Below are 16,075 nucleotides of genomic sequence, written 5' to 3'. Positions count from 1 at the left end.
AAAAGTCAATTTTTATTTCATAGATGTGTTTTTTTACTGAAAAAACATGGGAAAGGAAGTCTGGAATTGATATTCTGCACTTTATGGTATAAAACAAATACCAAGCACAAGTGAAAAGAAAACAAAAAATAAATTCTCTTGTCTTTTAGGAAGAAAAAAAAAAAGGAACGATTTTGAATGTGCCTTTTAAGTAGAATCATAAAATCACCGAATCACCAAGATTGGAGAAGACCCCCAAAACAATCCAGTCCAACTGTCCACCTACCACAGTACTTCACCTCTAAATTGTGTCCATCAGTATAGCATCTCAATTTTTTTTTGAGCAGTAAAAACTACTTTGGAGAAAACAAAGGCTGTTTTTGGTTTTGTTTTGTTTTTTATTTTATGCTAGTAAAAACTATTTGACTGAGTTTGTACTGAAGTTGGCAGGCAATGTTCTAGCATTAACATTTGGTGATTCTTTTTCAGGCTAGAATGATACTCAACTCTCTATCCATTAGCAGCTTGTTTTGGGATAGTAGCAGTATAAATACATATGATTTTCCCTAAACATTAAGCATGTTTCACTTTCATGCTTTCGTGGTGGAGCTGAAATGTTTACTCTTTTCTTCTTAATTCCTTTTTTTATTTTTATCTTAATAGAAACTTATGGCTACCAACCATTGTCAACAATGAAATCTGATTTATCTTTAGTTTAATTTTCACACTTATTTCTTTTCCTATTTTCTCACAGAAGGTATTACACTCAATGATCTTCAGTTGATAGCAATTTCCTAACCAGTGAGTGACTAGTGTCTCGGTGACTGCTATTGATACTGGGTTTCTTTCCTTGAAATAATTGGTCTGAATGGCTTTGTTTCAGTGAATTTTCAAGACTCTAACTCTATTGATAATAAGTACAACTTAAGGAAGCGAAATAACTCCTCAAAATATTTTTTGCTCTTAGGAACTGTGCTCTTGAATTAAATCTACTAAAACCCAGTAGAATGTATTTTAAGTAGTATGGGAGTTTTCTGATAGCTGTGTGCTTGATACAGCATTTACAGTTTTGAGCTGATAAAGAAAAATATTAAAAAACCTAGAATAACATACATAGAAGCCATTTTTGTGTCTCCCATTTTAACACTTCTGTTGTGCATGTATGTAGATGAGTGCAGGTCTTTCTGTGTATGTAGAGCCCTGCAAACACACTCACCGAAGGTAGTTGGTTACATAGAAATGCAGTAGTTTGGTACTTCTCAAGCTATGTGGTTGACATGGTTGAAAGTTGGAAGCAAACTTTACAATATATGGGGAAAAATTATGTAGGAAAGGGCTTTTCTCATGCTGTTTCTCTGTTTGCCAGCTCTGAACGCCATCGCATCTGATGTTATATACTGAAGTCGTACGTGTACACAATGATGTTAAGCCAGCAAACATGAAAACAAGGAAATAGCACGAGAAAGCCCTTTGTCCTCTCTCTGATTGCCGAAGAAATTTATCGTCTGATCTCCAGAGGGGTTTGGAAGTGACGATGAACTGTTCAAGCTGCCCTACTGAAAGGTATCAAGGGCAAGAATTTTTTAAAAGGAAAAGACAACGAAATTTTAGTACGTTGTGCTATAGTGTTCTATAATGTAGTTTTGCTAAGAAAAAAGTAATGTGACCCATCATTCATCGCAGTTGGCGATTATGATAAATCTATTGTTTTCTAATTTTGCTTGTAACCAACTTCTTGTCCCAGATTTTTTCCTTATTTATTTTAGTTGAAACAAGTAGAAGTTTTGATTATATAAGTATAATAAAAGGGAGCAATAAATTTTATTCATACATTGAAAGGAGAATGTAAAGTTCTTTATACTCCCTGCATTAAAAAGAAAAAAAATTGTTGTCACAATATAGCATTGTTACACGTATTAAGAATCAAGTATTATTTATATCTATTCCATAATATTTTTAATGATAATATCGCTGCTATGGTTCATAAATGGAATTGATCAAATCACTGCTTTCTCATTTCATAGCCACAATATTAGTTATGAACAATGAATACTTTCTTACCCACAAAATTTTGTAATAAATGATCACGTTTTAAATAACTCCAAAATATTCACTTCCTAAAATAGAATCTAATTTGCATTTTGCTTGCTGAAATCTAGATAACACATAACAGGTGCTATACACCTAATCTTTTGAAATACTTTTTTTTTTTTTTTAAATCACAGATCCAGTGTCCTGCTTTTCACTGTGATAAAATAGGAAATGATAAATATTTGTTGGAACCTAGAATTTTTTGCACTGTTACCTAGCACATAGGGGAAAATATGGCCTTCTGTTTTTCATTTCTCTCCAAATTATTATTACCTTTCTTATTTTAATTTAAATTTGTTTACACAATGTTTTTTAATTTAGTATGATTCATTTAACAAATACAGTTTGAGTATCATTGCTTGGTTTGCAGCCTGGTTGTAAGTTGCTGTATATTTTAGAGAATAACGCTTAATATGTATCATCTATAATATTAGCATTTCACGTGCAATAGAAAATCTCTTAGGAAGCAAAGGAGTATAAAGAACCCTGTTTTCTGCACTTATGTGAAGACATGTAATATTAGTTTGCTAGAATAAAATGAATAACACTTCTAACTGGGATGTATACAGTATATATAACTTAAAGAAAAAGTTATTAATGATTGATCAATTAGACTACAACATGACATTCTTACACCTTCCTGTATGTTTGATGTAAAGATATTTATAGGCTTGTACTTAATATTCACGTTGCCTCAGTTCTTAGACTGCAGAATGTCTACCATGACTGTTGCCTATAGTATTCTCCACATTGCTATCTGGCTCTTTCAAAATTGTGTATTTGGCTATTTGATCTGTAAAATAAATTCTATTAATAATTAAGTACGTATTGTAATTTAGCATATTGTATTGCATAATTATAGCTATGACTGTTACAGGAAAAATTTCCTTCCTATAATGAGATGATTTTCTTGGAAAGATGTTTATGTATCTGTAAGACAGTTTTGCTGTTCCTATTTACCATACCATACCCTTGCAGCATTTACGATTCAGATTAAACTACACATTCAGTGGATAGACATACAGTAATGATATTTATTGATTCAATGCCACAACTTAGCCAGTTGTTTTGGTTTTTATACTCCATTCCAGACATAGTAAAAAGTTTATTCAAGAAGTATTGTTTAGTGTAACTAAAGATGGGAACTGCCTATTGCTATTACAGTTGTTTGCTTAGGTGCCTCATAGTTTGGTGATGGGAAGCATGCAAGGATATTTGTTAAGAGTAATTAACCTTTGGCCTAGTAGAGTTGTTCAAGATAGTAGGATTTCACAGACTTATTTACTATGTTTTGTTTTTTAATTGAATCTTTGGATTTCTGTTCTTACAGCAGAGATGAGAAAGCTTGTACGTGTAAAATTCATGTTTGGTTAGGAGGAAAAGCACCGAATAATAGGAATGCTTATCTTGAGATTTTTTTTCTTTTAATTGAAGAATACTGAGCTGAGGTACTGTACTTGGTTCATCTACATGCTAGAGGGCTGCATGCCCTCTACAAGTGCCTATTTTTTACAATGAGTATGAAAAGAACCTTTGATAACTTGTGCTTGCAGTTTCTTGAGATGAATGTTGATTGTTTGTGAGAAAAATACTTCTCAGGAGACTTCTGTTTCTTTTTCTTTTAGCCAAGCTGAAGATCTATCATTTTCCTGGTATTTCATTGGTCATATCATTCTATTCTAGAAGAATCTAGTCTGATTTTTAACCTTAGAAAAGACACACGTATATGAAATAGAGGCTCATCAACTGGTTGGATTATTGGTCTAAATGGATAATCTCTCTTCTAGTTCTCTCATGAGCTAGCTCAGCCAAATATGATAACTCTTCAAATGCACTATTGGAAAAACCAGCAACCTCTTAAGTAGTTCGGTTTCATATGTTCCTCTGTTTCCATTTTTGTTTTCTTCTATCTAAATATTTTTAAAGAGTGTGCTTTCGTAGGCTAGTATAAGACTTGTCAGAGAGCTTATTTCCTTCTCTTGATTAAGTGTATCCATGAAAGTCTCGTGAAAGCCTGATGTGTACTTACCAAATGTCTATATGTGCTGAATATTAATTTCTACAGTTTTAAAAAAGGTAAAGGATAAGTGGAGGCCAGTCAAAAAATTCCGTATTTAGATTTTTTTAATGAATATTAGAATCCTGAATCAAAGCCAGGCCTACTTCAGTGTTGAATATAATTTCTTTCTTGTGCTTTCACCTAAATAAATGATTTTTCTGACTGCATGGAAGTCAGGGTAGATGAAGAGCAAGAATTACTGAGTTTTCAAAGTGCTGCTTTTGAAATTGAAAATTCATTATATTTTTCTTGGAAATATCAGCCACACTTTCTATGTTATTTTCTTGTGATTTAGACCGTAATTATTACTACTCACTATGATCTCAGTAAACTTATTTAGAGATTTATCCTTTTGTTTGCTGCACATCACCATCCTTGTCACCAGTGCAGAAAGATCTGTGCCTGTAGAAGTTCTAGAGTTCGTTTTTGGTTATTTACAGTGCAGTGTCTGGCTTAGCATAGAGAATAGTTGTTTATTTATTGATGTTTTTTTTTTTACAGTGTGCATTAGTTGCCTCACATCTTTTAGATCTGCAGTGCCAGCAGCCAAAGATGGCTCTCATATTTGCCATTCTGCATCCTGTGTCATATTGTCAGTGCTTGGATTTCGTATGAATATGTGTCTACCAAAGCTTGGTGCCACTTGATCTCAGACAACTTAATGTCAAACAAGACTCTGAAGAAAAACTATGGCACACAATCTGCAGTTTTTATGAAAGCTGCCTGTCATATCAGAAAGTACATAGAACTTTGGAGGATATCTCTATATCCTTCTGAATCCCATTGAATACTGCTAAAAGGCAGTAGGGTACTGTCAAAAATGAAACAGTTTGTGTTGTAAACAGAATTATTTTTTTAACGTAAACTGTAAAGCAGTTTGGTTTTGTTGTTGTTGTTATTGTTGTTGTTACAGATTTTTAGTGATTTCCTGTTTTATCATAGTGCGAATATTTATGGCATAGCCTGATTTTAAGTATTATTTGTAAAATCTTTTTAACAAGACTTTTTGAGCATATATTTTTGATTTCATATTGAATTATCAAGCACTGTTTCTTTTATGTCTTAATCATCTATTTCTAAAATAAATTTTGTTTAAAGTTTATATTTATATATCTTTTGAAGAAGCACTGTTTTTAAACACACCTTCGATTTCTTTTGGCAGTGCATGCACACTGTCAATTCTATACATATACCGGTGTTTTTTACAGTGGTTGGAGTCTATAGTTATTAAACTAAATTTACCACACAAAGATTACTAGCAAGCATATTCCTTACCAGTACATACATTTTGTCTGCATTTTCTTCAACTATATGTGCTCTAAGCAGGACTTCCCAAGAGCTACACAACCTCTAAGAATGTTTACATATGTGTGAGTGTTTATATAGTGTTTATAGAGAGAGATATATAGTATGTCTTTACATATATATGTCTGTGTATGTATGTATTCTCTGTGCATGTGTATGTAAAGAGAGCATGAGGGTGAATGAATACACATATATCTCATGTTCAGTTAGCACAGTTTACAGGCAATATATTACATTAAAAAAACTGTACCTATATGACTGTCCCAGTACACAATATATCCTGCTATGAAAGATAGTCAAGGACTAGGACTTCACTTTACACATTGTTTTGAAGTTGGTCTTCCCTTTGAGAGTGTACTGTGTTCTAACTGTATTAGAAAGTGACTCTTGTTTAGCTTGGAGGTTATGATAAAATATGATAAATACAGTTTTGAGTTTCTGTTCTCTTTCTTCAAGTATTTCACTCATTCCAGTACTAAGCTTACTGGAATGTATTATTCTGAATTAATACATTTTTCTGTTGTATAGGCTCTCTTAAATCTTGCCACTGAAAATATCATGAAAATGATGCTTCTATATTTTCTCCAATGTAAAAATCTGCCTCTGCAGATTTAATGAAGAGACATATGTAAATCAAATTCAGTTATTTAAATTAATATAGATGGATATTAAATAATTGTGTTACCATGAATTTTTCAGGAGTATTTCTGGCTTCAACGATCTTTTAAACAGCCTTTATTCATTTGTATTTATTATTTATTTATTTTTAAATTGAAGTTGTTCATTAAAGCTCAGTCAACTTATTTCCAATAAAAGCTAAATGATGATTATCAAAGATTTGAGGTTTGATTTCCCATTACTGAAGAGCACCTCAGAGTTATCAACTGAATTCCAGTCCTTTTTATGTTTTTCATCTTTTTCTCCTATGAGATGTTCATGGTTGTCAAATGGATGAATTTACCTCGGCTTATGTACTAGGCTGTGATGTTGTCTGTCTTTGTTAATGATCTGATCACCAGATTTTTGACGTGAAACTTGAATCTAACGTCTTTCTTCAAAAGTATTTCTTCCTTTTTAGTGTCTGGCAGTTCAAAAACTCCCCTTTTATCTGGGTGCGTAAATCACAAATAAGTTTCAGTCATGTAGATAACTTCACTCTGAAACACTCAACAAGCATATTTTTCTTAGATCCTTACCTAAATCATTGATGGGTTGATCCATCGTTGCTTCCTCCCTTCTTTCTCTCCAACCTCCTCCCAACGAGACAAGGACAGATGACGCTGGAGTGCACATATATTTCAGATAAGCAAATGAGCAACAAACAGGTGTACTTCACACTTTGAACTTTTAAAGTACTTGAGTGACTAGAAGATGCGTTTTCCTGAATATTTCTACTACTTGGACATACTTTATGGGAAAATAAGCAATTCAGGGAAAGAAAATCTTTTATTCTCACCAAGTAGCAAGGATCACAAATTCTAACTGTGGAACATTGCCTTCTAACTTGTATGTGAACACTTAGATTTGTGTTCACACATGATTTTAACGTTTGGTTTGTGTCGGGCTTACCATGTGATTTGAAAGTAAGACATCTTAATTGTATTGCATGACCAAATTTTATTGATTTTCAGAAATATTTTTCCCACCCATGAAAAATTAATGTATTTCAAACTGAAAGTGAAAAAGTGATGGAACTTAGACTTGAATGGTGTATAGTACAGATTTCACTGTTATTTTAACTGGATGAAACTATCTAATTGTTAATGATATTACAAAAAAAATTGTTGTATGACTTACCTTTCTTCCATTTTTAAACTTACATGAGTTATAGTTAATATGTAAAAGAAATATATGAAAGAAATAGACTGTAATAATAATACTGATCCTTGTAACTGTCTTCTGTCTTTGTTCCATTTCACTTCTCTAAATGTATTTTTTAAAAGTAAAAACATATTATTAACCAGTTATATGAATGTATAGGTATGCATATTTAGAACATGTACTATAAAAGCGTAAGCATTTCCTGTCTTGTTTCAAAAGCATCTGTTTTGGGGATTCAACAGATACAATATACCAGTGGATCAAACTGAAGCTGTGAAAATGTTTTTCAATCTAGAATAAGTATATTTGTAAACAAATCTTCAAGAGAAGAGAAAAATATTGGGTTACGTTCTCAAGCTTAGCAGAAAGGAGGTAATGACTTTTACAGCCTGCTGAGATTTTGATTGCTATTGATTTCAAAGTTAGAATCCTGAACCACTGCAATTTATAGGAGAAATCTCTCTCCCAACTCATGCTATACTCAAAACTCAGAAAGAGCTGCAGCTGAGAGTTGCTGCTGCTTGTAAAGGTATGTCTGAGACTGTTATTAGCAGTAATCGGCATTGCTGTATTTACGTCTTACAGTTCATGCAGAGTCAGCTAGATCTATTATATTTTTAGAATCGAGTGGGAACAATGGTTTTATGAGAAATCCTATGGGAAAACTCTACTTTCCTCCCTCAAAATACATTAGGCTAATCTTCCAAACACAAATATCTAATACTTTTCAGAGGTGTGTCCCATAAGACACACTGAAGTAAGATAAATAGTTTCTGTGAGTTTTATTCCTCACACAAAATATTTACCCTATTAACTCCTATTTTACACATTATAGAGCTATAGAGGCTTATATACAGACAAACAAAAGTAAGGTATCTTTCTGATAATTTTCCATGTCTAATTTCTATGTCAGAAAGTTTTCTAAGGTATTTCTTGCTCAAGTATTGACTGACCTGCTCTGGACCTCATTCAGTCTACCCCTGACTAATAGTCAGGGTGGAGATTCCTGAACCTTTCTGAAACACTGGTTCCTATTTGTCTACTTTTCATGGCGAAAAGTGTTTCCTTATCTTAATTGGAATTTCTCTTGCTGTGTTTAAGTTCTATTGAAAAAGCATGCAGGTATTTTAGAGATAGATAGGAAGTACTTGCATACCTGTGAAACTTTTTCAGGGCCCTTGGAGACAATCCATCAAAGTCTGTTTTGAACAGGAGAAGTCATTAAAGCTGATCCCAATCATTCATTTTCTTTGAATTATATCTCTTATTTTTTTCTTTCACAAAGATGTGCGCTGTATCCCAGAAACTGTACATGCTCAACCATACTTTGACTCTTCTGTTGTGAAACTGAAAGCTTGCTTTCCCTGGTTTCATGGTTGAAAATGTCTTAGTGGGATAAGGTTAAAATTTCACTTCAGTTCTAATGAAGCCCTCGCATGTTCAGGTGCCTTTCTTTCTTAATTCCTTCCAGTTTCAAATGCTTCTTTCTGAATGAGGAAACCAAACACGTTCACATCAGGAAGATGCAAAATAAGTTGGTTCCTTACTCACACTCTAACTTATGTCTGTAGCTCTACCATTCTCTTCACTTCTAGATATTGAGCCATCTTCAACTGTCTCATAGTGCTTCACCAAACTTGTCTTCCACCTTTTTCATCTTCATGTCTTTCTCGTGTAGTGCATGTTGTATTATGTTGCCACTCTCCGTATTATGATGACACATTTTGTCATTTCCTGTTAGTGCTAATATAGTCTCTATTAATGTGTACACACACAAATTTTATATTAATGCTGAAATTCTATTTGTGCGAATTTGGCTCCTTGCCATTATTTTCAAGAAAGTCCTTTTTCCTGTTCATCCTATTTCTGAGATTCTACTTCCTCCAGAAAGCAGTATTTAGTATTAAAGACTCAAATACTATGACTCTTTTGGAGTTTTACCTCATCTTGGAACTTAGCACAGCATAAAATTATCCCAAAAGAACATAGCATCCCATTTTACAAAAATACATACTTGAAATGTTTAAGTTCTTCCACTAACATGATTGTTTTGTTTGTATTATCGTGTACTGAGATTCCATTTTCTGACATCCAAAGTGATATTTTCTCTTCTAGGCTTCAAATTTCATATATTTTTCAGCTACATATATGCTTCAGATAAAAGGACAAAAATATAAAACTAAGAACAACTGCCATGACCCTAAGTCTCTTCCAGAATTCTCTAAAAGTAATATATTTCTATGTCAGTTCAAATTCTTAGTGTTCCTGGACCATCAAGTACATATAGATGTATTAGTAGAACTCAGAATCCCATCTGTTTTTATGGATAAATGCCAAATGGATTCAATTTACTTATATTTGAAAGATATCTGTTCATATGCATTTTCAGAGTACAGTCCAATGAAACGTTTTTTGCTAGCTTGTGTCATTCACCGACTTTTATATTTAATTTATAAAAATATTGAAAGCTTTCATTTGAATTCCATCTAGTCCTACTAGTGTAAACATTGGTAAATTGACATACCATCATTTCTTTGCTCGTAAAAAAGTGGATCAAACCTTTTCAGAAACTTATCATGAAAGTTGAATTTGAAAACAATTGGAAAAAGAAAACTTGAGGGGGAAATATTCTTTTGATGTGTTCTGTATATGAGACACACAATGGTGCAATTACATGCTCTCAATCAGCTACCAAGAACGATTTATTAGTTACAGTATTTTGGCTTTTAAACACTAAACATGGATAAGACAGCACGTGCTCTGTTGTGTAAGGGTTCCAACATCTGTCTTGAAAATCCTCTTACAGAAAGTCCTTCTGGAATTAGTAAATGACAATGTGAGTTCTGAAATGGATATGAAAGAAAAAATGAGTGTTGGAGGGAACTGGAAGGAAACATTTCATTATGTCATTGCCCCCTTTTAACACATTAGCTGCTTGAACTGTTTGTTTTTATGATTCCAGATGGTAACAAGATGCATATAGAAGAATAAAATGAAATAGAACAAATCAAATGCTTGGCTGCTGTTCAAGAGCAGCTCAGGCTAAGCTTTATTAAATTCACACGAGAGTATGATAACTGTGGAATTTCACAGAGTGAACTGTAGTAATCTTAGTTGTGAAGAACATCATTCTTCTTGAGATAGATGGGAGAACGTAAAATTTTACCATTAAAATGAACTCTTTTGAAGTTTTATTTTCAGAGGGCCTTTACTACTTGTGTGAAAATGCACCACAAGCAATAGCAACATGCACAATCTATTTTTACATATTGAATATTCTAAGAATTTGTTCATTCTCAAATTAGAGAATTCTGCAAAGAAAGTTACTGTGCTGTACTCTGTCATAAAAAGCCACAGGGATAAGCATATTTATATTAAAAAGAGAAAAATAATGGATTTTGAAATTATTTTAGACATTTTAGGAAAGGAAAAAGTACAAAGCTGACTAAAGCAAACTTTTTTTCTTTTCTTTCCCCCCAGGGTATAATTCACATTGTTGTTGCCTTTTTTTGGAACTACAGACTACAGATCCTTTTTTATGCCTCTATTGTTGAATTTCAGTTTGTAACTCCATGTTTTTCAGACATCTGTTTTGTCACTTGTAAATATTAAGTTACAGCAAAAGTGATTGTTTCTTATTAATATGTTACTTTTTGATTATTTCTTTACATTGAAGCTCTAAAACGTAAAATATTTTCCTCAAAAACCTTAAAATACTTTTCTTGCCAATACTTGCACGACATATTTTGTTAAATTCTCCATTTAAAGATCACTCAAATTTTATTTTGTAAATTGTGTTCCTGTATCTAAAAGAAGGAAAGACAATAGTTGAGTGCAGGGCAAATTTATTCTGAGCATCCAAATCTGTTGAGGAGCTATCAAGGGAAAAGCTAGGGAAAGAATAAATCCAAATCTGGTTTTAAATTCTCCTTACATTTCCTTGGCTAGTTAGTCCAATGTGGTTACAGTGCAATATGTTCTATACTAGATGAAAGGACGATCATAGCATGGATGGAAATGAATGGGGAAATCTACACACCACTTCATAGCATCTGAGATCCTCAGAGGGATTTTTCTACAGTGAACAGCTAGGTTTATTTAGTGGGCTTTTTATCAATCAAATAATGATATTGAGCCTGCCTCAATATTGTCTTAGTTTCTAGCTGTATATTTATAAGGTATTTACTCTCTGCTACAAATAAATGTTTATTGTTTTCCCCCTTCAACAACATAGAAAATAAGCCAATAGTCAACAGTGTACTATGGATATCTGAAAGTATATATGTAAAGAGATGAGTGGCACAGCCGAAGCTTAGTTACTTAAGTAAAAATTTCAAAATACAAAAGTGCCGAACAAGTCCAAATGTGTCAACTGTTTATCTTCTGATAAGCCCTTTGAAAATGAAGTAAAACACAGTCTGGGTGCTTGATAAATTGAAAGTATTCACCAAAGCTACAAATTCAAACCTTACTTGAGGTCTACCTTCACTTACTGATGAAAATACTAGTCTTATCATCTATATAAAAAATAATGGCCAGAAAAGAATCTGTCCTGTCATAACAGATAGATAACCTTTTCTCCTTGTGAAGCTGGCCCAAATGAAAACTCTCAGATTTAATCAGAACTGTTTTTTTTTCTTCCTGTGTCAATCAAACCCTTCCTCTTGATAATCAGAACAAAATAGGGTTGAGAACACAAAGTCTGCTTTTGCCTTATTAAGATGAAAAGATTCTGCTAGGGTTTGATAACATTTGAGATGCAGAGGCTGTTACAAGAACATAATGAATATCAAATATATCTGCAAAAAAGACTTTTTGTCAAGATAAAATCCTGATGAAAAATGTCATTTATTCTTTATTTTCCATCAGACAGGTTTAAAGCCTGCAAATCAAGAATGTAAATCTTTATTTAATGAAAGTATTTAGTTTAGTATTATGTGTGCTGAAATGTGAGCCTTCAATTCAGTTAGTTCTCATTTCATCCAATAAATCAAAATTAGAAGATGTTCTTCTATATTCAAATACAGAATATTCTATTAATAAATCTGAATTTACCAATATATGTCTGAATCTTATGGGTAAATCTTTGCAAGCCTTTATTCCTAAGGAATGCTGCAATATTTGGTCTATTTTCAATATAAATATTTATTCTGTGTATTGTTTCCAGAGGAAAAAGGATCTAAGAAGTCATTTATAATTTATATACCCCCATAGTATTAAGTTCCATGGGAGAAGAAATCAGATTGGATGTAATGCACCAAAAGTTGTCATATTTCATATAATAGCTCAAGACAATCCTTATTTTGTTTGAAGATAGAACACGAGGGTTATTAGCTTTTTGATAAGTGTTTAATTGATTTCTGTTTATTTCTGCTTTTATCTAGCAGTATACAACACATCTGATACTTCGTTAAGGTGTTATTCAAGGCTGGCTGTGGGAAGCTGGAACAGTAAGTTCCACTACTGGTCAAAAAAAGTACTGCGTGGTGGGAATTTGCAAGTAAACGTATTGTAATCTTCCATGGGGATTGTGGAAGATTGTCTTGTGCTGTTTCCATTCCATGATTTGTATGTGGTTTTAGGCTTTGTATGGATTTTCTTTTTGTAATTGTTTTGCCTTGGCCATATTGTGGCTGGAGATTGAAAGAAAACACAAACAAAAAAAGGTCAGAGAAGCTTGATAGTAATTTGGTTTTCAAAAGGAAGAGACCACTTGATCCAGCTTAAATGTTTACAGCTGGATCAACCAATAACCTCTGAATTAAAGTGGCAAATGCAAACTGCAGAACCATACAGGGAAGCAGTACACAGACTGTAAGAGAGAAGAATATAGTTAGAAGGAAAGATGAATAAGTAGGATGTATTGTGACTGTTTTTTGAGAAGGTATCTTAAAACAGATGGACAACAACTAAAGTAAATGCCCAACAGAGGTAATAAAATAAAACTGAATTTCAGTGCTAACGGTGTTTCTGAAGATGAGTGGAGTTTTCTTATATGAGTTCTAGTTTGCAAAATTATAAAGATGGGAAAACCTTCACACAGCAGTATTTTTGCAAAGGGAATAGATTGTATTCAGATCTCGATAAGACTTCACCAAAGCAATGGACATAGTGATGCCCTTTGCCTTATACAAGTGAATGTTCTGAATCTTTCTGTGGGAAAAATACTGATAAGCTATGAGGTAATGTTCTCTATTTGTTTTTACTGTCTTTGAGTTGCTTAATTCTCTTTGCAAATAAGAACAGATTGACTGACACACTGGATCAGAAAATAGGTTGTATCATGCATAGGTACTGGATTTCAGTGAGCTGAGGCACAAGCTTAAGAAAGGGAGAATAAGAATAGAATAAGCAGAGCTTATTATTTCATTCACTTAGTATTACATAATGCTTAGTGGTGAAGAAATACATCAGAATTTCATTCTGATTTCTTCCAGGCGATAGTACTTTTTTCTTCTGAATGGCTCTAAAGAGAACAGAAATATGTCTATGAAGGATTTAGGTTTGAAGTGAAGGAAGAGAGGCACACCTAGAAAATCACCCACTGTAGCTGTCTCATATACCTAGAAAAAGCTGAAATGAGTCACTCTTGGTAACTCTTTTCTCCATATATTGTAGGAGGAAATTATATGAGCACTTCATTTTCAGATAGCTAAAGATGAATAGGATGATTTCTGAAATCTAACACAAAAATGATTTTAAAATGTAGAGCTCAAAAAGCTGAGTATTTTTAGGAGCTGTGACTTTTGGTGCTAGAGGCATGCATACTGACTCTGATAGAAACAGCGGAGGCAATCAAATGATAGATAATAAATGCAAAAAGAAGTCTCTAAAGTGAATAGAAGTATTTTACTCAGAAATTTTCATTTTCATTTAATGTAATTTTAGGCTGATTATTCCACTATTACTGTATGTTTTTTGAGAAGTTGTTTATAATATTACTAAAATTTACTACATATATGTGAACAGAAATTAAATTATACAATAATTTTACTCATACTTAAAGAATGAATATTTTATATGCTAGATTATAACACTGATATTTGTTAATTTTTAAATATTTTCTCTTCATTACTTCTGTATGCTTATTTCCTTCAGTCTGGTTCACTTCCTCTGTTTTTTTTCCGTAAGCTGCTAAAAGTCAAAGTACTTTCATTATGTTTGTTATTTAAGTGTTTAATTTGTCAGGATATTTACAAACCAAAAACAAAGAAGGATTTTGGAGAACATGTATTTAGTAGATCAGCACACACCTCCATAGTGCCATCAGACAGTCTGCAATGGATCCCAGTCCATTCCAATAACCAAAAAATATGTCTTAGTAGAAAGTGAGACCTGTTGTCCTCAGCTTGCATTGATAGTGTAATCACTTTCTTGTTTGCAAAGTTCACAGGTGTCAACATGCATGTTTTTGTTTCTTTTGATGGCATTTAACCTTTGCAAAAATGTCATTCACTCTGGTTTCTGACAGTCATCACTATGAAATTCAGTCAATGAAGCATTGGGCAGTTTTGTGAGTTTCTTTGGCAACACATCATTAAAAGATAAAGTTCATGTCATGTTGCAAGAGATAAGTCAGTCAGAGTCTTTTTGAGTGTTTTTTTTTTCCTATACTGCTTTTAGTAACTTGCAGCAAAACATTCTGGGGAAAGTTCAGCTTGTTCTCAGGGAATGTTAGGTGTTTTATTGTATAAATACTACTGTCAAAGTCTAAAAGATGTTTATAGCTTTAAAGAGTTCACGTTACTTTTAGTTGCCACCAAGACTGCTTTTGGAAAAACTGGACTAAGATATAATAATAATTCACTGGTATAATAAATGTGAAGTAAGACATAATTTAGATCAGATTCTGTATCCCCTTTCCTTCTTCCACCAACCTTTGGAAGACTGCAGCATCTTTAAATTTTATGTGAAAGTATAGGAATAGAAGCTGGAAATAGAGTAATAGGAAGACACGAAGTAAACACTGTGAAGAGGAAGGAATTTATCATAATTACTTTATTTAAATTCTAGAAAGTCCTAAAACATCACAAGAATCTTTGAAGCGAAATCAACTTATTACTTTGCACAGCTTTTGGTAAAGTCCAGGAATTTTTATGTGTGTTAAGCAGTTTTTATTTTGTCACTCCTTTGGAAGAAGTAGTATTCAGGGTGAAAGAAACCTTACGATGTAGGGAAGCTGAAATTAATCTCCACTGTAATACAATTCTGCCTTTTATCAAAAAAGTCTAATATTCTTTTACTGTTTCCAGAGATATACATCCCAAAGCTCAGAAGCTGCCATCCCATGTCACATTAATTAACACTTTTATTGTGATGCCCACAAGGATTTCAAAGACTAATTAGCATCTGACAGCTGAATGATCTTTTCAGCATAAGTATGGCTCCCATTGTGTCAGCATTTACATGTGCTGCAGTGCCGTGATAAAGCCGCTGATACACTGTGGTGTATTTTCAGACTGGACAGTTTTCTTGGACCTTTACATGCGTGATATAAGAAATAAAAAAGTAAAACTGTATTGTAATCTAGTTTCCGTTAAGATAATTAAAAGTAAAAAATGAACTTCCATTACTGTTCATTATATGTTAATTTTGATTTTATCAAGGCCATATCTTACATTGATTTTAATGGAAAATCAATACATACAGTTTTTATTTGATGCTCCATCTCTTTTGCTTTCTGTTTGTTGGAAGAAATAACTTACTTTTATTCATACAATAAAAGTTGAGAAAATATATGTAATAATGAAAAAGTAAAATGATACTCCTTACAGTAGTATGCATTGTATTGCATTATATGTGTTCATAACTTACACAGGA

At 32.8% G+C, this 16,075-nt stretch overlaps 1 protein-coding gene across 8 annotated transcripts in view; it reads left to right on the top strand.

Annotated features, from left to right (window-relative positions):
- PCDH11X (protocadherin 11 X-linked) overlaps positions 1-16,075 on the top strand; it is a 393,314-nt gene that overhangs the window by 32,616 nt on the left and 344,623 nt on the right. Inside the window, exons 5-6 of one of the 8 annotated variants that reach the window (XR_004160642.1) lie at positions 1,346-1,542; positions 4,631-4,709. The exons of 5 other annotated variants lie outside the window; for them this stretch is intronic. Coding sequence is in view for 2 of the 3 variants with exons in the window: in XM_010715238.3 (XP_010713540.2) it covers positions 4,631-4,744 (114 nt within the window). In the remaining variant the exon portion in view is untranslated. Of the gene's footprint in view, positions 1-1,345; positions 7,457-16,075 lie in introns of those variants that run through there. 2 more of the 8 variants (XM_010715238.3, XM_010715239.3) reach the window with 2 other exon arrangements.

The sequence above is a fragment of the Meleagris gallopavo genome, chromosome 9 (genome assembly GCF_000146605.3).
Source record: "Meleagris gallopavo isolate NT-WF06-2002-E0010 breed Aviagen turkey brand Nicholas breeding stock chromosome 9, Turkey_5.1, whole genome shotgun sequence".
Taxonomy (NCBI): Eukaryota; Metazoa; Chordata; class Aves; order Galliformes; family Phasianidae; genus Meleagris; species Meleagris gallopavo.
This window is presented reverse-complemented; position numbering and strand designations above follow the sequence as displayed.